The sequence below is a fragment of the Penicillium oxalicum genome, chromosome VII, assembly GCF_001723175.1.
Source record: "Penicillium oxalicum strain HP7-1 chromosome VII, whole genome shotgun sequence".
Lineage (NCBI taxonomy): Eukaryota > Fungi > Ascomycota > Eurotiomycetes > Eurotiales > Aspergillaceae > Penicillium > Penicillium oxalicum.
In genome coordinates, this window is record NC_064656.1 from 1,466,204 (window position 1) to 1,491,516 (window position 25,313).

Genomic DNA, 25,313 nt, shown 5'->3' on the forward strand with positions numbered 1-25,313 from the left:
AGGGGGCCATTGAGAGCTTGTGGGCTGGTTGACCTCCGCTCGTCGATCTGGCCTCAAGACGGACCTCTGCATGCTTCCCTCCATTCTTCTCGACACTCACTTCAGCCTTTTGTTCCTCTTTTCTTTTCTCATACCCTTTTGTGGGTTGCTATATTTTTTTCATCCACGATCGTTAAATTGGGATTCCACCCTTGTCCCGGTGGAGGACAGTTAGGCGCTGTCCAGAGCTCTGCTACAGCGGGTTCTATCTAATGCCCATTGTTTAGCCCTCGGCGATTGACACAGCTTGGCTTCCGACATTTCACTTGCAATCATACAGTTTCTTCCTCAATCCCTTACAGTTCGACGCTTTACCATCTTTTTTTTCATCCTTTCTACTACACGTCCCTTTTACGCGGTTCCTGGAGGGCCTCTCCGTTCACCCCTCCTCCACAATGGGCCAGAAATCGAAGGATACACTGGCCGTCCGGCCACAGAGTCGCGGGCGCAGATCCCGCAGTCGATCTCCGAATCCGAAGAGTGGAAAGTCCACCAAAGTCGCCAGCTATGCATCGGACGGCGTGCGAGACAATGACATCTTCAACTTGCCTGCTTCGGATTATAAATTGCTGGTTTTGGTGACCCTGATCGCGGCTGCCGTGCGCTTGTTTCGCATTTACCAACCCACCAGTGTAGTGTTCGATGAAGTCCAGTATGTCCCATTCCGTTCCACCTGTCTGTCTGTCTGACGTGAATCGAAGCTGACATGACGATTGATCTTCAGTTTTGGTGGGTTTGCAAGCAAGTACATCAAGGGAAAGTTCTTCATGGATGTTCATCCACCGCTCGCAAAACTCTTGATCACTCTTGCTGGTTGGTTGGCTGGGTTTGATGGAGAATTCGACTTCAAAGACATTGGCAAGGACTACCTGGAGCCAGGGGTGCCCTACGTCGCAATGCGAATGCTTCCTGCGATTTTAGGTGTTCTCACTGTGTCCCTGATGTTCTTGACACTAAAAGCCACTGGATGCCGGACCTCCACGGCGGTGATGGGCGCTGGACTTGTCATCTTCGGTAGGCCGTTCGTTGTATTGTTGATGATCCTTGCACGTAATTAATCCCCTATGCAGATAACGCGCTTACTACTCAGTCCCGCCTCATTCTCCTTGACTCGCCTCTCGTCTTTTTCACGGCCCTAACCGCATTGACATTCACTTGCTTCACGAATCAACAAGAATTGGGACCTTCATCCGCATTCAAGGGACCATGGTGGTTTTGGTTGGCTGCAACGGGTGTCTCTCTCGGGGCCACACTGAGTGTAAAATGGGTGGGCCTCTTCACTATGGGCTGGGTTGGATCTCTCACGGTCCTCCAGCTTTGGATCGTGCTCGGTGATGCGAAGACTGTGACTCCCGTAAGTACCGCGAACTGTTTGTGATTGTCGCAGTACTAAGAATGAATTCTCTAGCGATTGTGGTTCAAGCACTTCTTCTCCCGGGTTTTCTGCCTGATCGTCATTCCCGTCGGATTCTACATGGCCATGTTCTACATTCACTTCCTCTGCTTGGTCAATCCTGGGGAGGGCGACGGTTTCATGTCATCCGAATTTCAGGCTACCCTCAACTCCAAGTCCATGCAGGATGTGCCAGCAGATGTGTCCTTTGGCTCTCGCGTTAGCCTTCGTCATTGGAACACTCAAGGCGGCTACCTTCACTCCCATAATCACATGTACCCCACCGGTAGCAAGCAGCAGCAGATCACTCTTTACCCGCACAAGGACGAGAACAATGTGTTTGTCATGGAAAACCAGACTCAGCCCCTTGGTCCTTATGGTGAGATCGAAGGTCCTTATGCCTGGGATAACTCAACCGTGAGTTTCATCGAGGACGGGGCTGTGATCCGTCTGTACCACGAGATTACTCACCGCCGAGTTCATTCGCACGATGAGAGACCCCCAGTTACCGAAGCAGATTGGCAATTCGAGGTCTCCGCATATGGTTATGAAGGATTCCCCGGTGACGCCAATGATCTTTTCAAGGTTGAGATCGTGAAATCCATGTCTGACGGCGCTGAAGCCAAGAAGCGCGTGCGTACCATTCAGACTAAATTCAGACTTGTCCATGTCATGACAGGCTGTGTGCTCTTTTCTCACAAAGTCAAACTCCCTGAATGGGGCTTTGAGCAGCAAGAGGTGACTTGCGCGCGCGGTGGAACTTTGCCCAACAGTGTCTGGTACATCGAATCTAACTATCACCCCATGATGCCGGTGGATGCTGAGAAGGTCAACTACCGCAACCCCGGATTCTTGGGCAAGTTTTGGGAATTACAAAAGGTTATGTGGACAACCAATGCTGGCTTGGTCGAGTCGCACGCCTGGGATTCTCGCCCGCCATCGTGGCCAACTCTTCTCCGTGGTATCAACTTCTGGGGCAAGGACAACCGCCAGATCTACCTTCTGGGTAATCCTCTTATTTGGTGGTCTTCCACAGCTGCCATTGGCATTTACTTTGTTTTCAAAGCACTCGCGGTCATTCGCTGGCAGCGCAGCTGCAATGATTACCGCCACGTCACATTCAAGCGTTTTGACTATGAAGTCGGTATGAGCGTCCTGGGATGGTTCTTCCACTACTTCCCCTTCTACCTCATGGCTCGTCAACTGTTCCTTCACCACTACCTTCCTGCGCTCTATTTTGCCATCATGGTCCTCTGCCAAGAGTTTGACTTCATCACATCACGCATTAAAAGCCTGGGCTTGGCGTCAAAACCGGCTATTGGCAAAATTATGATGGCGGGTTTCTTGCTGCTCAGCATCGCTGTTTTCACGCTGTACTCTCCTCTGGTTTATGGCAACCCATGGACACAGAGTGCGTGCCAGAAGGTGAAGCTGCTGAATGGTTGGGACTTCGATTGCAACACCTTTCACACCGACGTAAGTGTACCGGAATGGAGACCTCCACGACGCGGGTATTAAACGAGCTTGTCTTTGCGTTGGACTGACACGCATCTCCCTCAACAGCTCAGCCAATACATCACGGGTGTGAACAGCGTCGCCAACGTTGTTCCGACCACGCCAGCCTCAGTGCCTCAAGTCGCGTCCCAGCAGGAGCAGCAGCAGGCCCCTGCTGTTGAGGTTCCTCACCAGCAACAGGAGCAGGAGCAGCCTGATCAGGCCGCCGTCACCTCAGCCAAATTGTCCGGATCTGTTGCTCGAGTGGAATATCGCGACCAGCACGGCAACGTCCTTCCTGAGGATGTTGTCGCTTCGCTGCGCTCAGAAGGCAAGGTCAAGTTTGAGACTCGCTACGAGTCACGATCCAAGCTAGAGCATGCCCAGGAGATCCCCATCGTGAATGGTCAACTCGCTCCCCCTCATCCCGATGTGGAGGGACAGAACCCCGAGACTGGCGCCGGAAAGCCCGAGGATTCTGTTCCCCCAGAGAAACCCGCCTCGGTTGCCGAGGAAAAGACTCAATCTGTGGAGAGCTCTGGTTCTCCAGAGGCAAAGCCTGCCAGTGAGGGATTGGAAGCTACCAAGTAGGCTCAAATTGCTATGTTGTAGTATTTAGCTATGTCCAGTCCGACAGGGGACTGAAAACTACACCCCATGTATCATGAAATACTGTCGCTTTGTTCTACCTTCTTGCTGTCAGCGTCGGAAAAATAGATCTACAAATCGCGACCTATTTTCGAATTGGCCATGAGCTCCTATCATTACGTTACCGCCGTCAAGACTGTTTCCGTGCTATTAATTAGCTAAAGCCGTTCAACCCAGCATTGTTCATTAACAGAGCATGGGATGTTGACAGGTCAGACAAGTTCGGCCTGATGGAATACATCCCGAGACTTTCCGAGAGGCCGGGTGCCATGGTATGTCATGCCATCCAAACACATTAATGTGTTCAGCATTGGGAAGAACGAGAGCTACATAGTTGATCCAGACAAATCGAATGAAGAAACAGGTTCACAATTGAATCTTTATCGGAATAACGAATACTATGCACAAATCGTTCGGTAATCGCAAACGCAATTCGTCTTACAACACCCATGTCGTCGCCGTCCTAGTATACAGCACATGACTCTCACCCTGAGATAGGTGGCCGCGCGCACCCCCATATCTTTCGGAAAGCTTCGCATAAGCTGTTTAGTAGTCCCACTCCTCCTTGCCGTACTTGTTGAACTTCTCGTGAAGATCCTGCGCATGAATTGTCAGTATGAGGATTCTGTATAAATAAAAATGCTTTCCAGCATCAAGTGACGTAGAAGAAATCTCATCTTCTGATCTCGCAAAAGACGAGTTATTGTCCACGCAGAGTCAGACGCCACATACAGCAGGGAGGGCCACGTTGGGCACAATGACGGTGTTCATAGCGCTAGGAGCAGCCTGGAGGGGCTGGTTCTTGTCGCCGTGGGGGTGGTAGCGGTACTTGTAGACCTTGCCGTCGGCGGACTCGGCATCCCAGGGCATAGCGGACTCGCCGATGCGGACGTTGCTCTCGGAGGTGACGGAGGTGGGCTTGCTGCCGAAGTACCTAATATCGAAAAGAGTTGCCGATCAGCCACTGGTGCTTTAGGATTCCAAATATTTCTGAGTCATGAGAACCCAAATTGCAATTGGGTTTAGACTTCCGTTGTAGTGGCCAGTCGCATATTCTCCCAGCATCGCGGGATTGAAGGCCAGAGGAGGGGGAAATGGGAAGGGGCGAATTTACCAGCCAGCGAGCAGGAAAGCACCGGACATGACACCGAGAAGGACCTGTTCTCTATTGTTTAGCTCCAAGAGTCGAGAAAGTGTTCAATGGCCACCGATGGTCCGTACGTAGAGCTCAGGGTCCCGCTTGGGGGCCTTGTCGAGGTTGGCCTCCGAGACCTTCGAGGCGAAGCGGCGCGGGGGAGCGCGGAAGATGGGCTGGCGAGCCAGAGCCCGGCGAGAAGCCATAGCAGCAATGGAAGACATGTTTGCAGCAAGTTGTGTGTGGAGTTACAATTCGCGGAGACCAAGACGGGGATGGTGGGTGAGAATCATGAACATCGAATGATGTTGCCAAGTCACGTGAATGCGTCTCAGTCTCCGGTGGCTGACTCATCATACCCGCCGTTTCAAGCACTTTGCGGATGTGTGACGGAAGAGCCGAGCTTTCCTGGACTTTCATTTCTGGTTCGCTGAACACTCGAGTTGCTGTCCTCGGGGCAGCTGTCAACTGTGTTTCTGATTGTGGATTGTGACGCAATCACCTTGGAGAATATTCACCTGAACCTCCTTCATTACTCGACGGCCATTCGCCGCGACTCGAGGTACGTCTTTCGGCCCATCTGCTTGCTCTCTTATCCAGGGGCTTGGTCTGGACCTCCCGCGCTTCCGAATTCTGTACGCGTCAGAGCTGCTTCGGTTTAAAGAACAAGACACGGACCGCTTTGGGCCTCAAGCTCACGGTTTTTCTACGACACAGATATTCTTGGGCCATACACTCTTTGGCAACTGCCACTCGCCCGTCCTTGTCACTCGTTATTGATCTCACACTATCCTATCCTGGCACATTCAACCACTTAACTAGCTCATTGTTGCGAGTCATCCGTCTTCACGAACCCTTCGATTCTGATATGTATTGCACTCGACCTGACTACGGCAATTCATATTTATAATTCCAATCATGGCAAGCTCGACGGTGCGTCCGGGCTCTCTCGACGTCAGTCAGCAACAGCATGTCCTGGGCATTCCGCGACCTCCCTCGGTTGGAGGGATTTCATCCCGGGTGACTGATCTCGCCTCGGAAGATGGCAATGCTTCACCATCGCACACGTCGCCGCCACCCACCCTTCAGCACCGCACTTCTGCCTCTCGTCGCGCTCCACCACCTGCTCGTAATTCGGTCACTTCAACGGCTGGGTCGAGTCAGAGACCTGGAAGCTCTGCTAGCCGTCTGAGTAGGACACACATCCCGTCTCTTACTGCGCAGGCATTTTTTCGGCCGATGAGCTCGCAGCGCCTCCAAGCGCATCGAGGTGGCCGACCCTTGACCATTGGGACAATTTCTACCACGGATGGATGGAACGATCAACAAAGTCAGAACCGGCACAGTTTAGTTTCGAACAGTACAATGCAACATGGTTCACAGGTTCAAACGGAGCTAGACGTCCCACCGTCGCGAGGCACAGAGTTCACAGATCCTCTGACGCCAGACCGAAACACTTGCAATGCTAGCCCAACGGGCCAAACGACCATCCGCAGCCTCGGTGACAGTGTGAGGCTTCTACGTGACCGCGAGCAAAATGACAGGCCACGTCCTCCCCAATTAAATCTCAATGCCAATAATCCTCCAAAGGACTCGCACGATGTCCCTCCGAAGTCACCATTGTCCTTCCTTTCACTACAGAACATGGGAACTTCACACAATAATCATGATGCCCGAGGCCACGAGAGATTATCATCCGCGGGCTCTTCTCCAGGGCCCATGGAGGCAAAGAAGCAGCTACCTCGAGGCAATCTCGGCAAGAATTGGGAATATTTCGTCGGCAATACATTTTTTTGTTTCGGTGGCCGACTGCTCAATTCAAGAGACAAGCCCATTAATATCGTCACGGGGATCCTTCAGCTCCTTCCCTCAGCTCTGTTCTTCGCATATTCGGGTCCTTGGCTATGGCACAACATTTCACCGGCTATTCCCATCTTATTTGCCTACGTTTTCTATATCTGCTTCTCATCATTTGTGCATGCGTCTGTTGTCGATCCCGGCATCATGCCACGAAACCTCCACTCGATGCCTCAATTCACCTTGGCCCATGATCCATTGGCAATCGGTCCGCCCACCAACGATTGGGTCATGGTCAAATTAGCCACCTCTGACGTTGCAGCGATGGATGTCCCCGTGAAGTACTGCAAGACTTGTGCTATTTGGCGGCCACCTCGCTGCTATCATTGTCGGGTGTGTGATAATTGTGTCGAAACTCTCGATCATCACTGTGTCTGGTTGAACAACTGCGTGGGCCGGCGAAATTACCGCTACTTCTTCGCTTTTGTGAGCTCGTGTACTATTCTCTGTCTGTTCTTGATCGGAGCCAGTCTGGCCCACATCTTGGTTTACATGGACCGCGAAGGAATATCATTTGGAGCTTCCATCTCCAAGTGGCGGGTGCCGTTTGCCATGTTTATTTACGGCATTATCGCTCTTCCATATCCCACCTCTCTGTGGGCTTATCATCTTTTCTTGGTGGGTCGCGGTGAGACGACCAGGGAGTATCTCAATTCCCACAAATTTCAAAAGCAGGATCGTCATCGACCTTTTACCCAGGGTAACGTCTTCACTAATTGGATCGCTGTTTTGGCTCGACCCCGACCACCGACCTACATGCAATTCAAGCGCCCCTATAAAGAAGGCGATCAGCGTTACGCCATGCAAAAACGCAAGTATCTCGCCCGCGATCTTGAGTCTCAGGCCGGCATTGAGATGCAAGAAGTTGGCCCGCATCGTCAGGATTAATCCTTCTTCTTCCCAATGTCACTCTCGACTGCTGCGTGAGCGCACGAGGACTGCACCCGTGTCTCAACCCCATTCTCTGTGCCTACGAGTCTTGAAGACGACGAAATGATCACCTGCATTATGGACACAGAATTTGTGTCCGCATCAATCTCAGGACATTTTCCCTCATCTCCTTCATTTTTCAGTTCATGTATTATCTCCAACACTTCATACCCTTTCAGCGACTTCTCCTTTTGTTCAATTACCAGCGAACTGTATCAACACTTGGCATTTGGCGGTTATTTCAATCTTGTCTTCTCGCTCCATCTTTTTTGCCCTGACAAGCCCCCATGGTCCATACTATGCAGCTTGTTCAAAGCTGAACTCTCTTTACTAATCTCTTCATCTATCCTTCATACCCTATTTTCATTACAACTACTTTTATATACCTCTATGGACAGTGCGCAAAATGGCGCACTTCTCTCTTACCTACATCCCTTGTCCTGTAAAGCCCCTCACTACAGAAATGTCATCTCGTTCCATTTATCCCTTCTCATTTTTGATCTGATATCATACAATCCAAATGCCTTCAGCCCGTCTGGCAGACATCCTTGGCAAATGAGATCTGACATAAATGCAAGAATGAGAGGCCCGGGCTATTTTGGCTCACTTGGCCAAGGCAGCCCAGGTAGATTCAGTATCTTGTGCGTAGAACTCGTCCTGCGGGGAAGGGAGAGAAGCGAGTTGTAAGTACCAACTAATAGACTATTGCTGGTTTTTACCACCAAGGATGAAAGACCTCTCACTTGAAAAGGCTGCTGTATCACGTATGTAAGCATTTATCAAGAATCAAGGAATATTGATGTCTACTCATGTTCGAGTGAAGTGGCAGGTAAGCTTGAATGTTGCACGCGTCGGACATCCGCATCGCCCTAAATTGATAAGAAGCGCGCGGCTCCTGATCCTTCTTCCATCCTCACCCACCCTCCCCCTGCTACCCCGATTGCAATACCATTCTCTCTTTATTCGTGCAGCACGTCTCTGGAAACAAAAGATACAAGCTGCTTCTGTGGATACGGAACTGTCACACATCGGTTCCTCTCGCCCGGAATGGCGCGTTTGAATCCCCAGATTTCCGCGCTCGCAACTCCCGCAATCGCCGATGATCCCTCTCACGACCAGCATGAGCCCGACGACACAACGAGCCTCGATGTACCAGTACAGCTTCTGACGCCGGAGAATAGCCGCTCAGAAACTTCCAGCAACAATGAGGTTACGGTAGCTGAAGAGAAAGTGGCACCCCGCCGGAGATCTACACGCGTAGCTCGCGCTTCACTGCAGGCGACTGAAGCTGAAGAGATCACCACCCCCTACATTGAAGATACAGCTGCGTCAAGTAGCCAAGCATATGTTGATAGCCTTGTCGAGGCAAAGCGAACACGCTCGTCACTGCGTCACAGTATAGCTGTGATGGAGCGTTCGAATGACATTGCGCCCCCCGACGATAATACCACGATGGCCGACTACAACCCCCCACTACCTAATACACCTTCCTCAAATACCTCACAAGACCAACCAGTGGATGACGTGGCATCTTCGACTCAGCAGCGCACCCTGCGCAAACGTGTGGCAAAGGTGCTTGCCGAGGTAGCGAAAACACCCCAGTCTGAAACAGCGCCGCAACCCAATTTGCAAGGCCCTGTGCGTAAATCGACGCGCCTCAGTCTCGTGAGCAAGCCGCTTGATTTGTTGGAGCGAACGAGCGCCGTGCTGGGTAAACGATCACGAGAGTTGAGCCAAAAGAGTAAAGAGCCAAGTCGTCGCTCTAGTCTTCGTCCTCGGGTCACTGCACCAAAGCAGGATGCGCTTGCCTCAGCACCCGAGCCTCCTGCCGCGAAGAAGCGCCGGGTTTCTGAGAGCGACTTATCCAAATTACGTGACATTGAAGCTGAGGTCCCGTCTGAGGAACCCACCGCGCCTCCCCCTCCACCTCGATACAAGCCCAAGAAATGGTTGGCTCACGGGCTATACACGGGACAAGAGCCTTCCGATTCTCCTCCGAAGCAACGACGCAGTAAAAACTCTTCAAAAACCACAACCAGACCCGCGCAAAGGCGCCTGCTTCCCATGCCCATGTTTGGTGGTGCTCGACTGATCCAAAGTGGCAGAGATTACGTATTGCCATTTGATGTCTTTTCACCACTTCCGCCAGGTCAACCGAAACCGGATGAATGGCGCAAGACCAACAAGAGTGAGTTTTGACTGATGATAACATGAGATGAGGGAGTGCTGATTCTAACCCGGATTTCAGACGTTTTTGTTGGCGACGCGGCTAGTGAGTGGAAAGCGAACAAGAAATTGGAGCTTTCCACCTGCATGTGTGAAGAGGATACAGGCTGTGATGAGAACTGCCAGAACAGGTACATGTTCTACGAATGCGACAGCGGCAACTGCAGACTTGGTCCAGAGTGTGGAAACCGTAATTTCAGCGAGCTCAAGCATCGAACGAAGGCCGGTGGCAAGTACAACATTGGCGTGGAGGTGATCAAGACCTCCGATCGCGGATACGGTGTTCGAAGCAACAGGACATTCGAGCCGAACCAGATCATCGTAGAGTACACCGGAGAGATCATCACACAGTTTGAGTGTGAGAGGCGCATGCGGACGGTGTACAAGAACAATGAGGTAATTTGCTTTCATTTATCTTGTCTTGTGTCCAAAAGCTGACAATACTTTTGCGGTAGTGCTATTATCTCATGTACTTTGATCAGAATATGATCATTGACGCCACGAGAGGATCAATTGCTCGCTTTGTGAACCACTCGTGCGAGCCTAACTGTCGCATGGAAAAGTGGACTGTTGCTGGCAAGCCACGGATGGCCCTGTTCGCAGGGGATCGTGGTATCATGACTGGGGAGGAGCTAAGTTATGACTATAACTTTGAGTAGGTTCCCCTACTCATCAGCGAGGATCGAGCAGTCAAATGTTAACCAAGTTTCCAGCCCTTACTCCCTCAAGAATGTTCAGCAATGTCGCTGCGGCTCGGAGAATTGCCGAGGTATCCTCGGTCCACGGCCAAAAGACAAAGATCAGCGAGCGAAGCTGGAAGAAAAGGCACAGGCTGAAAAGGAGGCCAAAAAGCCGCTGGGGAAGAAGCGCAAGCTGGTCGACGCGGAGAGTACAGCTTCGCAGAAGGGGAAGAAGCGCAAGGTGCTCAATGCCAAATCGATCAAGGCCAGCGTCAAGAAGGTCGTATCCAAAGCCACGGCGCGCGGGAAAGCAGGTACAACAAAGTCAGCCAAGGCTACGACGACATCAAGTCGGTCGAAGACGACGAAGGCAGTGAACCTGCCCAAGGTCAAAGCCGCGTCGCGAGTCAAGGCGACTGTTGAAAAGGGACCTCGGTCAAAGGGAAAGGCTGCTAAGACCACCACAGCCTCTTCAGCGAAGGGATCCTCGGTCCTAAAGCGTCCCTCGCTTGAGACCAAAAAGAAGATTCTAGCGCGGGCCAAGGGCACTAGCCGCGCTTCGCCCAAGAAATCACCTGCGAAGCCCAAGAAAGGCCAGACAAAATCGCCTCGCAAACCTGCTGGGAAAAAAGCGCTCGCAAAAAGTCCGGCGAAGTCTCGGGTGCCCACTTCAAAAGTGAAGAAATCCGGCACTGCTCCTGCGCCCAAGGCGAAGCGAACTCTAGCAGGCAGCGTGAAAAAAGTTACGAAAAGCGTGATCCGTGCAGTAAAGGGAAAGTCTGCTTGAAGACACCTTTGTGGACATGATCGAAATCGTAATCCTGCTGTTCCTCCCTGGGTCAATGCTGCGCCGTGATCTTTGCCTAGTGGTCCCTTGTCTTGACGTGGTGTCTGTTTCGTCAGCGAGAGATCGATTTGTCTTCTGATCTAATGATTTGTATGGTCTGAAACGGATATCCACTTTGCCTGCTTAATGTTTTGTACATGTTCATTTCGTCTGACCTTGTTGATTGCTTGACCATCCTTTCCTCTCGTCCTTTTCCGGTTGGGTCTTCGGTAGTCTCATTGTTTATATTGCTCTCCTGCTAATTCCCCTTTGGCATGTGGTTCTCGGCGTTCGAAATGGATTTCTTTCGCTTTTCCGCCTCTTCTCTGATATTTTTCTTGACACTGGTCCGATGCTCATAATTCTTGCTGTTATCAATCTCACGGTCTTTGTTTCATTCTTTCTACTTGGACTTTGATAGAGACGAGAGTCGCCATCAAATATAACCTATTCCCCCTGCAACCTCATTAAGCCTAAATGAATCTGAATCATCAACCCCATCTCTCATGACCATCACAATTCCCACTCTTCCCAGCGCAATCCACGTAAAATGTTGATTCATCGGACACTGTGACCACAGCACACAACCAGACACTGAAGAATATACATTTCGCGCGTGGAGATTTATCTCATACCCAGCAAGGAGCCTCGCTTGTAGCTAGCATACGACGAGTGAACTTCGGAAATTCTTCTAAATAGCATGAACTCCATACCTAGAAAAACAGTATCACAGCGTTCGATTGGCTGAACTGTGCCGCGGTCCAAGGAAGGTAACCATAACCGTCCATCTTGCAGGTGCCACTCAACCTGGTTCGAGATTTACATCCTTACCTCGTAGGTACTTTATATATAATTCCCAAAGACCGTTCCTTTGCAGGCAGACCAGTAGGTAGAGAGTTCTGTCCATTCCACGGCCTTGGGGCAATGAGATACGGTTTTTGAAAGCTTTTAGGTTCAAGTACCATGGATGATATCGGAATTGGATGATGGTCCTTACCTAGAAGGTAAATCTTTTTTAGGTGCGTTCTATATAAGAGGCTTCAAATACACTACGACTTCCAATTGAATGGAGATGGGAGCACACAGCCCGGTATTTCAGTAGTGACAGAACCATGTAATCCACAAAAGATGACATTTTAATTTCCAGATACAAACTATACGCCAGCTAATCTGCACCGTGAAAGTCCCGCAGACAATACGTACTATAAGTGGTGGTTGAATTCTGCCTCAGCCCAAAGACCGAAATATCCTGACGCCAGTTATCAACGGTACGCACAGGACCCAAGCAATAGAGCCATCTGCTGGCAAAGGAGAAAATGAGGAGTAATTATGACTGAGTAGGCGACCCGGAAGCGGATCCTGTCTCCTCCTTTGTGGTTTGTGTAGTTGTTTGCTCTCCGGCCGTCTGGTCTGCAGACGCGAGCTCATCCACTGGCGCCGGCGGAAGAGTAGGTGTTGAATCAGACTGGACTGTCGTGTTGTCGTCCACAGCCGATGTTCCATCGGGTGGAAGTGCTTCCTCCGATTTGATCTCTGGGACAGATGTGGTTTCGGGTGCAGTAGGCTCAGGTACTTCAGGTGTACCCGTTTCTAGCGCAGGGGATTCCGTTGACCGTGCTGGAATCTGGTCAACCTGTGGTGGGGACTGAGGTTTCGGCTCAGCCTCCTGTTCTGGCTCCGACTTGAGCTCACCTGGCATAGCTGGCAGGGGTGAAGGTGGTTTGGGGACGGGCTCTGCTGTGACAGGCTCCTCTTCCTGAGCTGCGTCGCTCATCTCAACATCGGCAGAGGCCTCAGCTTCAACAGGGGGCACATCAGAGACGTCTACAGCCTCTGAAGATTGTTCAATCTCTGGGACCGGTGTTGACTCGGCTTCGATCGGGGAATCTTGCATTTTTGAGTGGCTTGGCTCCGTGGGCGCTGCCTCGGTATCTGCTGATGGCACCTCGTGCAATTGCTGATCTGGTTCTGATTGTAAGCGACGCTCTGCTTGATTCTCCTCGGGCCTCGCCGGGCTGGCTGATTTCAGGGCTGAATCATCAGCCGCTACAGGCTGTGGTGTAGACTCTGTCTTGACCTGAATTTGTGCAGTCTCGATGCTCTTAGAAGGCAGTTTCTCATCAGCAGGTGGCTCAGAACCTTTCGGCTCTTGTTTGGGACTTGGTTCATTTAGCGATGGACCATCGGCCGCGCCAGACTCTGCAGGCGCGGGCGACGTTGGAAGCGGACCTTGATCCGGAGATTTGTTCTCCGACCTAGTCTCTGCAGCGGAGGGATTTGAGGGGGGAGATGTTGGGGGCACTGCAGAAGCATTCCTGTCCGGCTGAGGGGTTTCTGTTGGCGCGACAGAAGTGATGTCTACCTGCTGCTTGACAGTCCCTTCTCCAACGATTGGATCAGGACCAGGTGTCTCAATGTCCGCGGTCGCGTCTCTCATCTCAACATCATTTGCTGGTTCGCCAGATATCGGCGCGGGATATTCAGAGATCTCAGTGTCGACGCCAGGTGGGGCCTGCGGTGTCTCTGGTGTCTTTGCATCAAGCATCGACTCGTCTCCTTCGTCGCTGTCTTCACCTTCTTCACCTTCCTCATCTTCATCCTGGACGGACGGGTCCACCGACGTGCGCGAGGTATCCTCCGCCGCCTTGACACCTGCAACCGTGGCGTCAACCGGAGGAACGCCATGTACGGTGGCGGCATCGGCACCTTCTCCGGGTGCAAACATGACCTTCTTCTTGCGACCCTTACCAATGCCTCGTCCCTTACGTTTGGGAGGGGGAGGTCGACGTTTTGGCGGAGTCATCACTGAAGCCGAGCCGGCCTCCGCCACGACGACACCTTCTGCATTGACAACCCCGACGCCCTCCACAACAGTTCCTGGAGCAGGCGTTTCCGCCGTGACGGGAACGGCGCTTTGCTCCGCAATTGTCTGCACATCAACGGTGATCTCGCCCTCGATGCGATGCCCCTCTGGCACCCACACCTCATAGATGGATATGTTGCCTGTCTCCGGGTCCGTCCTCTTGATCTTTGTCTTTCTCATGGGACCCGGCATTGAACCGCCTTCCGCACTATTTCCATACAGCGAAGACAGTCCAGGACGTCTCTTTGCCAGAAATTCCACCTCGGGGGGTTCCAAGTGTTTTGGGAGAGACGACCACTTCCGACTTGTGAAGCTGCGATCTGAAAGATGTACTGTCGCAACCTGCTCCTCCCATCGGCAGTCTCCTTCTTCTCGTCCTCGGATGCTCGTCCAGTTGGCCGGATGTAGATACAGCCCGCCCGTGCGGCGCGCAAGAGCGCACGACTCATCGCTGGTAGAAGCTGGCTGTCTCGTGGCATTGGCAGCTCCGGCAGTGCATTTTTCCCACCAGCAACATCTCCTTGCTCGGATTCGTCGACTTTGGGGACCTGCGAGACCAGATGAGGCTGGCGCGACCATCGCCGTACGGGAATACCTTCAAAGACATCGTGGTCAATTTGGCCGGTGCGCGATCGATTGGAGGTGTCAAGGTGTCGCCCTGAACGTGAGGCTCTGAACTTGAAGTCAAATTAGCATCATGTCTGGAGTGGCCCGATGTTACATAGGTCGATGGAGTGTGTGTCTATGCCCGATAGAGACCATAGTGAGGTACCGCGGTGGTTCTGGAATGGTGCACATACAGTGGATGGCATGGCGAGCGACCGGTCAATTCTAGGACTTTCAACAGAGCCCGCGTAATCAATGGCAAGTTCTCAATTGCCAGCACACTTGCACATGCGATGGGAAATGACCTCGCGCGTCTGGGGATGAGAGCTCAAAGTCTCATTCGACAATGCCAGGCGTGTCACTGCGGACGGCGCTGGCTGTCCGCCCCCGTCCAGAGTCCTGTCACGTGACATTATCTGTGGCGGCAAAGTACGTCCTTGAAGGGCACATTGAAAGCGAGCAAAGTGCCCAAGAAGAAGAAAAGAATAAAGATCAAGGATTGACTCGATTATTTGAGAGGGATTGATTTGTCCATAATATAAATACAGAGACAACAAACTCGTTCCACAGTCTCGCGGCCTGTTAGCAAGGCTCGTACGGAGAGCAGTGGTTCTTCCTCATATCCTATCAGCCTACTTCTTTCGTCATCGCCTGGTGCATCGATTAATCCCAGCTGTCTCAAGGTTAGCAGGAGCCATCTAATTTTGTGTAAAGTTCAGGCAAGCAGTGACATACCCGGTGTCCTTTTGGCGGACAATGTCCCCGCTGTCCCCTGTTTCCTTTCCCTGTGATTTGAACGTTAGTCAAGTGAACACGTAGACTTGTATCAGTTGCACGCACAGTCTTCTGTCCCTCCACAACCAGCTTATCCATTTGATAGAACTGGCTGATGATGGTTTGCCGCTGTAAGAACAAAATAAAAAAAATTAGCTTATTGCACTTGACTGCGGGCGAGACGAGGGCTGGCTTTGGGTAGCTAAGTGCCGTAGGCTTCACGAATAGCCAGAGCGCTCGGCGAGTATCGTCCTCAAGGAGGGCGAGAAACAGAGTTGTCTGAGAATGAATTGCAAAGCTTTTGACTGACCTTCAACAGACGCAGGTTCTGCAGACCATCTTGGATCAGCTCTTGTATCCGACGCTCCTCTGTTTCGCCTTTGTGCTCGCGGAACGAGTCCCGCGTCTTGCGGCGAGCGTAGTCGCGGAAGTTATAGTTGGAGAACTGGGAGGACTGGCGCAGCAGAGAGCGGAACTATGATGCAGAAGACGAGGTGTCAGGTCAGATCAGATTGAACAATAGCAAATGCATCCCTCGAAGCTCGATTTGACGCCGAAAGACTGCGCATCCCAATCTCATAAGCCAGCACATACCAAGGACCGGACCTGGAAGGCCGTCTCGCGCTGCATAGTAGCCACAGACATGGAGTTTGATCCGATGAGATGCCAGGTGCAAGATCGAGAAGATCTGATGGAGTGCTCGGGTCAAGATAGGTGACTGGCTCGATTGTCGGGTGGACGGCGGATCAAGACAAGGTCAACGGAGGTAGCGGTCCGAGATTCAGTGCCCAGTTAGCGCTTCTCTAGTGCCAAAGAAGCTTCGCAGATACTCAAGTGTAGATCGAGTAAAAGTGTGATACACTCCGATCTCCAATGTCGATCAGAAATGTAGAATGTGGCGGCGGATTTGACAAAGTCAACTTCCCCGGACAAAGCGCAGGGCGGGAAATTCTTTTGCGCTCGGAGGTGAATGACGGAGTTACCGGGGCCGAGCTTCTTCAATAAACACGCCGCGCGCAGACTAGCGTTGACTTTATCAATCAGCTTCTGCTTAGCTTCCCATCACAGTCAACAGTGATTCGCCACAACTCTGGACACTTTGAGCTCGACACATTCAAGTCTAATTGAGGATCATGTCCGAACTACCCACCCCGCCACCATCTCGTCCGGGATCAGAGGCTCCTGAAACCGCGACAAAGACGGTTGAAGCCTCGGCGGAGCTGTTGCAGTCTCTAGACCTTCTACTGGAGAGCTACTTGCACCTGTTAGATCGCCAGCAGGCATTGCAATCGGGGCTCTCGAAAAGCCTTGCATCGGTAAGTCTTCTTTGCTTGAAAGCGAGGAAGCTGAGACCGAAAGGAAATTAACTCAATGAACAGGGGTTCCTCTCCCTGGCTCATGCAAATTATACCTGTCCTCCAGGGCGCCGGTATGGCGCGGACTATTACGATGAACGAATGAAGGCCACGCGCAGAATGTCAGCAGACCAGCGGTATTCTAGTGACCGAGCCATTTACTGATGCTGTATGCCTTGTCAGATCTATTCACACCAAGCCCGCTCAAGGTCCATCTAACGATTCCCCGACGGACGAAGAGCCTGTCAGCGAACTCACTGCCCGAAACCTCGGCTATACCTTTACTGTTGGGGAGGTGAAGAAGCAAGAAGTCGATCAATCTTCCAGCGAGGCAGACGCAACAGAGAAATCCTCATTGGAAGCTTCCGAGCACGAAGCTACTGCGAACGAGCCCCCCACACATCAAACTACCGGCGAATCCGAGCAACCATCATCCGAAGACTCGCCAGAGGACGAGTCCACGGAAAAAGCAACCAAGCCTCGTCGCAAAAGGTTTCACTCCGACAACCCGCTTCACTGGTATGGCATTCTGGTGCCAGCATCACTGCGCTCCGCCCAAAAGTCGTTTACGGAGGGCATACAAACTCAGGTTCCGGATTTGGCCGGTACAATCGTCGAGATGCGTGGGCTCGAGCAAAAGATTCGCCAGGTTCGCGCGAAAATTGGCATTGACACAAGAGGAGACGTGGTGGAAGAGCCATAATGTGGACTGAAAATCGGACACCGACTACGCAGGACTACTGCTGCATGCCAGCCCTGGATCTGCAGCGATAATGACTAGCTCGTGATTCGATTCTTATCGCGGGCTGAAGGCCCAGAGTAAGAAGTGGGTTTGTTGAAATAGACTCCCACAGTGTGCGCTATCCGTCGTCCTCAAATCTACAGTGCAGGTCATCCAGCGCTTTTGTCAGGCCATTACAAACTCGGCATGTCTCTCAAAAAATCACACCTACAGTGATCCGCTCGGAGTGCTGATGTCAAAGGACCAATATGTTCTGTGTGGGATACTATGAAATAGCTTGCTTCACGTCGAATCAGCGTTGCTTGACGCGGCCGTCGACGATGTTTCAGAAGCAAAAGCCATTTACGTCAGGTACACACGAATGTACTTCTGTTGTGCTCTTGTGCTTCTGCACGTAGGACATGCATCGGGACGGCCCCATGGGTGCAAGAGTGATGTCAACAAGACAGAATTTCTTTCTTGCTCTACTACACACAGATCCCTGTAGTATGGGTAGATTTCCAAGGTCACTCGCTGGAACTTTACATTACGAATATGGAATGACGCGCAATTTGGCCACCACCCTGACTTTCCAGGAATGTGCAACATCCACAGCTCATAGCCCTGGGACGTAAGGACTTGATGCACAGATAAGTCAAGGGGCTGGAATTGACCAACGGTTTCGCTGGACCTGTCGTGGACCTTGATATGGTCATGTTGGCTCGAGTCTTTTTCGGGTTATGGGGTTTCCACTGAGCCTCAACAGACCTCTCGAAGACAGTGAGATTTGAGATGGGTCGGCTTTCGGACTTACCGTACATCCTTTGGGTATTGAAGCTTTGCATGTGCAATATGCAGTTCCGGACTGTCTCAAAGAAGGCTTCTACAACATATTCTGCATATCTCGAGGGACCCGTTCTATAAAAAGGATATCTCTTCGCTGCGAAACTCGATCATCTTCTTCACTCCCCCCCTTTTTGGCATGTCCACTACAGTATTGTACTACAATCCTGGAGTTTACTAAAGAGGAGTACCAAACCCGGGGACACCGACAGGAACTACAGATGGTTGAGAAACAATCCATCTGATTTGTGATGATCATGTGCAGCGAGGTGTTTCAAGTGATGGAAATCCAAGACATGGAGAAAACCCCGACCGGGCCAAAATAGGAAGAATTGACCGGTCGATTTTCCTTTGCCATTGTGGCCTCCATTCCACTTCAATTGAGTGACTTTTTTTTAATCCATCCACTATCAATCACATCCGCCCATTCCTGTAGCTGGGTCACAACTTCTACTCTTCCCCTCCAGAAACAGTTGCGTGGTCGCTTGCGACGCATCGAGCCTCCCCCCGTCAGTCAGACTGAATCGGCTTCTCAGCCAGACACTGAGGGGAGAATTTTCAACGTGCGACGTGAAGAGCTTAAAAGCTTTTTTTTTGGCTTTCCTCGCGACCGAACCAACTCATGCCGATCTCGTCTAGATCTTTGCCTCTGTGCCTTACTGCATAATCACATCATGGTTGATCATGATGAAGCTTGCACCCAGCACATCGCTCGGGTGCCGAGATCCTCTGCAACCCCACACGATATCGCAGCAGTATCTGCCCAGTGGCCGTTGTCTCGAAAATGAGGGTCGATCGCTGATAAGCTCAAAGTCGCCGTACGGATTGCAACATCATCATGCTGGCATAGCTTGGTGACAAGTCAAATCTCATGCTCAATTCGGCTTCCACGCAAATGGCTGTCTAGTTGGGAAGAAGCCGAGATGCACGGTTCTTGATGAGCACTCGGGAGTGCTTTTAAAGGTAGATGTTCAATCGAGACAGTCGTCTGTTCAGTAGTCGCTTGCAGTTGCACACTCTCTTTTTCGACTCTCGACTCTCCACTCTCCACCTCTCGAATCGGGTCAAGTCTTCCCTCGAGCGGGTCTCTTCTCCATCTCTCTCTCCTTCCCCCCTTTTCCCTTAGTTGTCAAGATGAGACGTAGCGTCGGAGACTAAGAAACGGGAGTTCTCCACTCGTCGGCCGTGACTGGTGCCGCGGCAGTTGCCTCGCCTCAGGAACAAACAAACTTTTGGACAAAAGCGGGATCATGATGCATGGATGTGGTACGTTTGAAGATGTGGGTTAGTCACGCTCACCCGCACGTCTGCCGGGCTCCGCGAGCTCTCGCTTGGATTTGACTTGAAACTGGTCGCTTTTACCCCTGGGCCATTGAGAGGCCGAGAGTCGGTTAGCAACTTTTCCTCTGGCTTTTGTGAGAACGCAAGTTTTGAGTGTTTTATCTTATTTTTTATGGGAACCAGGCTGAGTGAGCAGGTTCCAGTCTCTGGTACAGGTTGCATTGCCACTCATGATTCCATATGAAGTAGATTCCTCGCTACGTGCTTCGTCGAGAGGAGGTAGAATTCGCATCGTTGCAACGGTCAGGGACTCAAGGGACTGGTTGCCAGGACCGTTGTTATTGGTGGATGTCGGAACCATGAGTATGTCCGTACGCCTCTCTTCGGCGAGCTCTCAATTGGGATTTATGCGTCCTGGGAAGAACGGGGGGCTGGGTGAGCATGTTCCGTGTCTGTGTCTCCTGCTTGGTGATGAGTGACTCCTTGAGTCGCTCCTCCAGTATTTGATTGCTTATTCGTGGTGTTCACTGCTCACTGCTCATTGCTCTGTAGTTCAGGGATTACATGATAACCGGAGGGTCTTGCCTGTTCAATGGAATCCTAGTACTTAAGTTTGTCGTCCTAGTCACGGACTAGTAGTCAGTGCATCAGTGGGGCCACGAGGATATCCCAAATCGTAGAACTTGGGGCCTAGTTGCATAATTGTCGAACGGCTAAGATTGGAATGCCACGAACACGGGTGGACGGTTCAAGTCATGGAGGCGGAGAACCGAAGAATTGGAGAGTTTTTTTTTTTTTTTTTTTTTTTTCTTTTTTTGGGTAGGTACCTACGGCCGGCGGGGGTCATGGCTGGGTGAGAGTGTACCTGTCAACTGGGTACCTGACATGAATCTAGTTTGTTTGAGTATTCCCAAGAAAGAAGAAAAAACCTCTATGGACGCGATAGACCGTGTGCCTCCCAATGTGTGACGATGTGACTGTGTACTTATGTGTAAATTATGTGTAAATCCATTGCCCCCACTTTGAACGTGTCGATAATGCCAGAAGGGAAATGAGAAGGGATTTAATCTAATTCCACAGGATACTATCGTATCCAAAGTGAGCACCCTGAATCACTAGTCACTCAATCAGGCGGGGCCTCTCGAGAGAGACGGTCCTCTCAGACTCATCCCAAGTCCTGAACTCCGTTCCGTCTCTGACCAAGGAATTCTTCCATGGGCGATTTTTCCTCCCCAATTCTGTCCTTACCGGGCCCTCAAGACCTTCCAGACTCTCACCAGGCGTGCGGATCTGGGTAATAGTGTTGGTACCCTTGACACTGGACAGAGATACGACGGGACGAGCCTCGAGGTCGAAGTGACTGGTGTTCTCGCTCTCTCTTCTCCTACGCCCCCCCGTACAGATTCCACAATCCGCAGTCTCCACGGTGGACTCGATGTGACTGTCGCGCCTCAAGCCACTCTGATCTTTCTCTCTTCCTCTTTCCCCCTCGCGCGTCACTCTTTGTGTGCTTTCCTTTCCTGTTGAAGAGCTTGAGGCTCTTGTGCTTGTCTACTGGTGCGGTTCTTGAACTGTAAGTTGCCTCTCGACAAGAGGCAATCCATACTCCATAGTATTGGGCCAAGCCTGTCCGGCTCAGCTGCCAAAGAACCATCATTAATTCAATTCAACAGGTTTCTAGATCCCTGGACTCGCTGGTTTGATACTGGCAATCTGATTGAGTCCGATTCTTTTCAACCAGTCTACAGCCTTTTCCATTCCTTTTTGCTACTGTTTGTGTTCTTTTTCTTGTGATTTCGACTGTCAGTAAGGCCCCTTGGTCGTGACCGTGTCTGGCAACCTGAATGGGATCCTGACCGTGGATATAGAAGGCAGTCTTTGCCCTTCAATTCTCTCTTTCCGATTACCAGTTCGAGTTCATTCTTTTCCAAAAAAAAATCTGCCGTGATCTCAAACTGCATTCAATTGGTCTCAGACACTCAACCGGCTTCGCTCCTTATTCGACCATTCATTCTGGTCTACACTCTCTTGATATCTTCACCGGCGTGCGAGCACATCGGTCAATCGCGCCACGACCTCATATCCTTGAAGACGTACAGGTCTATTCCCATATTTGAAAGAAGCATTGAGTCAAGATCATCACCACTCTTTCTGCTCGACTTGATGCCACGGAGACACTCGCTTCAATCTGCATTGTGGATGAATCTGAACCCAACGTCGGCGCCGTATATCACCTTTTGACTCGCCACCTAGTGACCCCTTCTCGGTTTCGTGGGACAGCAAGACCAATGAGTTCGCATGTCCCTGACATGCATGGGTCCGTCCCTCTTTCTACGAATGGTCCCAATCGTCAAGGATCGGTGAAGAGAGCGAGAGAACAACTCCAGGCCGGGGCTCGTCCAACTCGAGCCTCGCCGCCCGTGCCCGCAGCGAGAGGCCAGCTTCGACCTCCGCCTCCTCCCTCCAAACCCAACGACACGTTGACGGCCAAAGAGTTGGCGCATCGGACGCAATGGCCTCTGCCAGACGGAGGCTTACCTATCTTCTTGGAACCGGAGGACCCCCAAGAACCCCAGCAACCACCACTCCTAATCCCTCGGGCACCACCACCCTCTCGGCCACCCCGTCCCAGCGAGATTCCTGCTTCCATTCCTTCTCCGTCGGTCTATTCGGTCCTCAGCGGTGGTGATTCTGAAACGCAATCTGTGTATCCGACCTTGCCTGCGCGAGCTTTCTCCGCGCCCCGACCTCTCTTCACCCAGACCCGTGACGATCCGGAATCCTCCCGTCCGTCGACCAAGGATGGATCGGCCAGCCCGACGAGCACCTTGGACTTGAACCCCCGCATCTCGATCGCGACGGAAGATCTGTTTCATCGTCAATCAACCGCCTCCGGCTTATCATCACTCCCAGATGCGCCACCTCCTCGCCCCGACCATCCGCGCTTCCATGAGAAGGCTCGTCAACGCGCCGCGGGCCTGGCGCCTCCTCCTCATATGCCCAAGTCTGCTGTATCCACCATCTCGGAAGAACACTCAAGCTCTCGCCAAACTTTTGTCTCCGTCGCGTCCAGCCGTGCCATGCCTTCCAGCTGGGGCTCGGGACCCCCCGCGTCTGAGATCATGGGGGTGTACCTCGAGGACATGTCGGAAGGGGAGGACCGCGATCACGACCACCACGACGACAATGCCTTACTGGTGCGGAATGCTAGTCTCGGCAAGCGTGGCAAGCCCACGATGCGCACGATCTCAAGGGCAGGCTCAAGCCTAGAAGACCAAGTTCCCGCCCTGCCCTCCGTCTACCACCAAGGAGATGATCATCGCAAGCTGGCCACCGCCGCCGGTGCATCAGCCACTGAGACGACTGCGCGCCGCAATCTTCAGCGCCCCGGTCTGGATCGTCGAGTCTCCATCTCGACAGCCTCGGGGGAATCCTTTGTGGACCCGGAGAAGCCGCGATTCGCGCAGCAGCCCACCTCCTCGGCGGAAGATCTGGCCCTGGAGAAGGAGATTGAAGTCTTACCCAAGGCTGCACCCACGATGAGTGACAAGCGACCCAATGGCAAGAAGCCTCCACGTTTGAATCTGGGCGCGGTCCGCGACGCCGAGGCACGTGGCAGTCTCTCGAGTCTGTCAGACCTGATTCGACGCGCCACCAAGCTCGCGACCAACCTCGATCGAGGCCGGACCGCCAGTCGAAGTGACCTGGTGGACAAGGAGGCTGCGATTTTTAAAAATGCTCTTGGTACGTTCATGTCAACAACGCCGGCTTGGAAGCCTGACGTTGCTCTTCCGTTTCACTGCTAACTCGTAGGTCTCGTCGGTTGCAGGCGAGCCAGGTCACCGTCGAGGGTCTGGTTCTATTTCGGATATCCTCACGTCCTTCCCGCGTCCAGGATACCAGACGCCAGAAAGTCACAGCTCATGGCCCGTGTTCTTTGGTCGGTCTGGTCTGCGCAATGTCGAACCCCTCCCCTCGGGGGATGAACCCCCCCGGAACGACAAGCCTGTCCGCAAATGCTGCGGGATGCCTCGAAAGTGGTTCATTGTATTGTGCATCATTCTCTTCCTCGTCGTCATCCTCGCCGTTCTTCTTCCCATCTTCCTTGTTGCCGTGCCTCACCAAAAACTCAGCAGCGGCGACAGCAACAGCACCGCGGCCTGCACGAGTGCCAACCCCTGCCAGAACGGCGGCATGAGCGTATCCAGCGGGACCCAGTGCTCTTGTGTCTGCTCCAATGGATTCACCGGCTCGCAATGCACTATTCCCGGAGACTCCAGCTGTGCTACCGCCGAGGTGGTCAACGGTGCCACGCGCATGAACGCCACCATGGGCAACGATCTGTCAAACGTACTCCAAATGTCAAGCAAATTCAATGTCACTCTCGACACGGTTACCATCATGGCATTGTTTAGTATGAATAATGCCTCGTGCGAGACGGAAAACTCGCTGGTCTCGTTCGACGTGCCGACTTCTTCCTCATCCAGCAGCAGCAGCGAGAAGACCCGCCGTGCCGTCTCTCTGCCGTTAGACCAACCCGATACGGTAGATGCAGACTCATTCCTTCCTTCCTCCCTTCGTGAACCCGTCGCATCCCCTGCGACCCTAGTCCCGCGGTCAGTAGCCACCTCGAACGGCATCCTGTTCGATAACAGCGCCTCCGCCACTCCCGGTAGCGCCACATCTACGCTCGCTCCCACCGCATCCGAAGCTTCCGCTACCGCTACGGCCACGAATATCGCACCGAATCCCGAGTCCAGTGCTAGCACCAGTGCCGCTCCCACGACGACCAAAGTTCCCGAGCAGGTGATTCAATTCTCCCGAGTGGCTGTTCTGTACATTCTGGAGAAGACAGGCTCCTTGACCTCGGCGATCTGGTCCACGGGTCAGATTGAGACGTATCTGACCGAGTCGTATGCCAACGCGACACATCCCCAGCTGGAGTTGATGGGGAAGTATGGCTTGGATTTTGAGAAGATGACGATCACACCTCAGTGATGGATGAGCGAGGGGATTGGAAGTTTCTCATTTCTTTCCATGATAGATCAAGAAGGTTTGATCGGATCAAAGGCCCAGTCCAGTTGATCTGATTTGAGGAAGATCTGTTTGGGTTATGGGGAAGATCTCCGTTGGGTGAAATATCTTTCAATGTATACACTTTTTTTCTCTTCTATCTCATCTCATTTTTGGTGTGAATATGTAATACTCTGACGTGGAGGTGAAGAGAGATGTTTTTGTTCAATTTGGGAAGCGATTTTCAAGACGTATGTAAGGCAGCTGGGTAGAACAAGAGTGGACGTCACTTCGCTTCAAGGTCAGCCTTTTCACAGCCCTCGGATACGTGAATATCTAGGCAGAAACATGCATAATCATTCATTGGACATGACGATGGGAATCAAATGAGGCTCCTTAATACCTAGGTACGTACCTAAGGTTAAGCATGACCACAGGCACGCAGGGAATGATAGCCTTCCATTCCATCTCTTCAAGTCATCCAGGCACTCAAATAGTGGTGCAAGGAAATGACCTTTTATCCAGTCCAATCTTAAAGTCCAATCAGCACGCCATTCACCATAGGTTCTTGAATCCCTCCCCGAAAAAAAGCTTATTTAACAAATCGACAGACGCAGGATGCAAACTTG

General features: G+C 52.0%; 7 protein-coding genes across 7 annotated transcripts; 5 read left to right on the top strand and 2 right to left on the bottom strand.

Annotated features, from left to right (window-relative positions):
- Positions 1-434: 434 nt before the first annotated feature.
- Positions 435-3,517, top strand: POX_g09051 (Dolichyl-phosphate-mannose--protein mannosyltransferase 1; the record flags this gene model as incomplete). The annotated part of the gene is made up of 5 exons (XM_050117816.1): positions 435-691; positions 764-1,053; positions 1,110-1,393; positions 1,448-2,908; positions 2,996-3,517. The coding sequence occupies 5 exons, from the start codon at positions 435-437 to the stop codon at positions 3,515-3,517; spliced, it is 2,814 nt and encodes a 937-aa protein (XP_049965960.1).
- A 603-nt stretch (positions 3,518-4,120) lies between these two features.
- Positions 4,121-4,933, bottom strand: POX_g09052 (uncharacterized protein; the record flags this gene model as incomplete). Its single annotated transcript, XM_050117817.1, has 4 exons — positions 4,121-4,171; positions 4,307-4,508; positions 4,689-4,732; positions 4,796-4,933. 4 exons carry the CDS (start codon positions 4,931-4,933, stop codon positions 4,121-4,123), a joined length of 435 nt encoding a protein of 144 aa, XP_049965961.1.
- A 694-nt stretch (positions 4,934-5,627) lies between these two features.
- On the top strand, positions 5,628-7,454 carry POX_g09053 (Palmitoyltransferase erf2; the record flags this gene model as incomplete). The annotated part of the gene is made up of 1 exon (XM_050117818.1): positions 5,628-7,454. The coding sequence occupies one exon, from the start codon at positions 5,628-5,630 to the stop codon at positions 7,452-7,454; it is 1,827 nt and encodes a 608-aa protein (XP_049965962.1).
- A 1,089-nt stretch (positions 7,455-8,543) lies between these two features.
- Positions 8,544-11,189, top strand: POX_g09054 (uncharacterized protein; the record flags this gene model as incomplete). The annotated part of the gene is made up of 4 exons (XM_050117819.1): positions 8,544-9,684; positions 9,745-10,118; positions 10,178-10,377; positions 10,436-11,189. The coding sequence occupies 4 exons, from the start codon at positions 8,544-8,546 to the stop codon at positions 11,187-11,189; spliced, it is 2,469 nt and encodes an 822-aa protein (XP_049965963.1).
- Positions 11,190-12,555: 1,366 nt separating this feature from the next.
- POX_g09055 (uncharacterized protein) lies at positions 12,556-16,116 on the bottom strand (the record flags this gene model as incomplete). Its single annotated transcript, XM_050117820.1, has 6 exons — positions 12,556-14,299; positions 14,353-14,763; positions 15,433-15,482; positions 15,538-15,600; positions 15,782-15,946; positions 16,066-16,116. 6 exons carry the CDS (start codon positions 16,114-16,116, stop codon positions 12,556-12,558), a joined length of 2,484 nt encoding a protein of 827 aa, XP_049965964.1.
- A 488-nt stretch (positions 16,117-16,604) lies between these two features.
- POX_g09056 (uncharacterized protein) lies at positions 16,605-17,529 on the top strand (the record flags this gene model as incomplete). Its single annotated transcript, XM_050117821.1, has 3 exons — positions 16,605-16,787; positions 16,851-16,948; positions 17,010-17,529. 3 exons carry the CDS (start codon positions 16,605-16,607, stop codon positions 17,527-17,529), a joined length of 801 nt encoding a protein of 266 aa, XP_049965965.1.
- Positions 17,530-21,959: 4,430 nt separating this feature from the next.
- On the top strand, positions 21,960-24,669 carry POX_g09057 (uncharacterized protein; the record flags this gene model as incomplete). Its single annotated transcript, XM_050117822.1, has 2 exons — positions 21,960-23,415; positions 23,501-24,669. 2 exons carry the CDS (start codon positions 21,960-21,962, stop codon positions 24,667-24,669), a joined length of 2,625 nt encoding a protein of 874 aa, XP_049965966.1.
- Between the last annotated feature and the right edge of the window lie 644 nt (positions 24,670-25,313).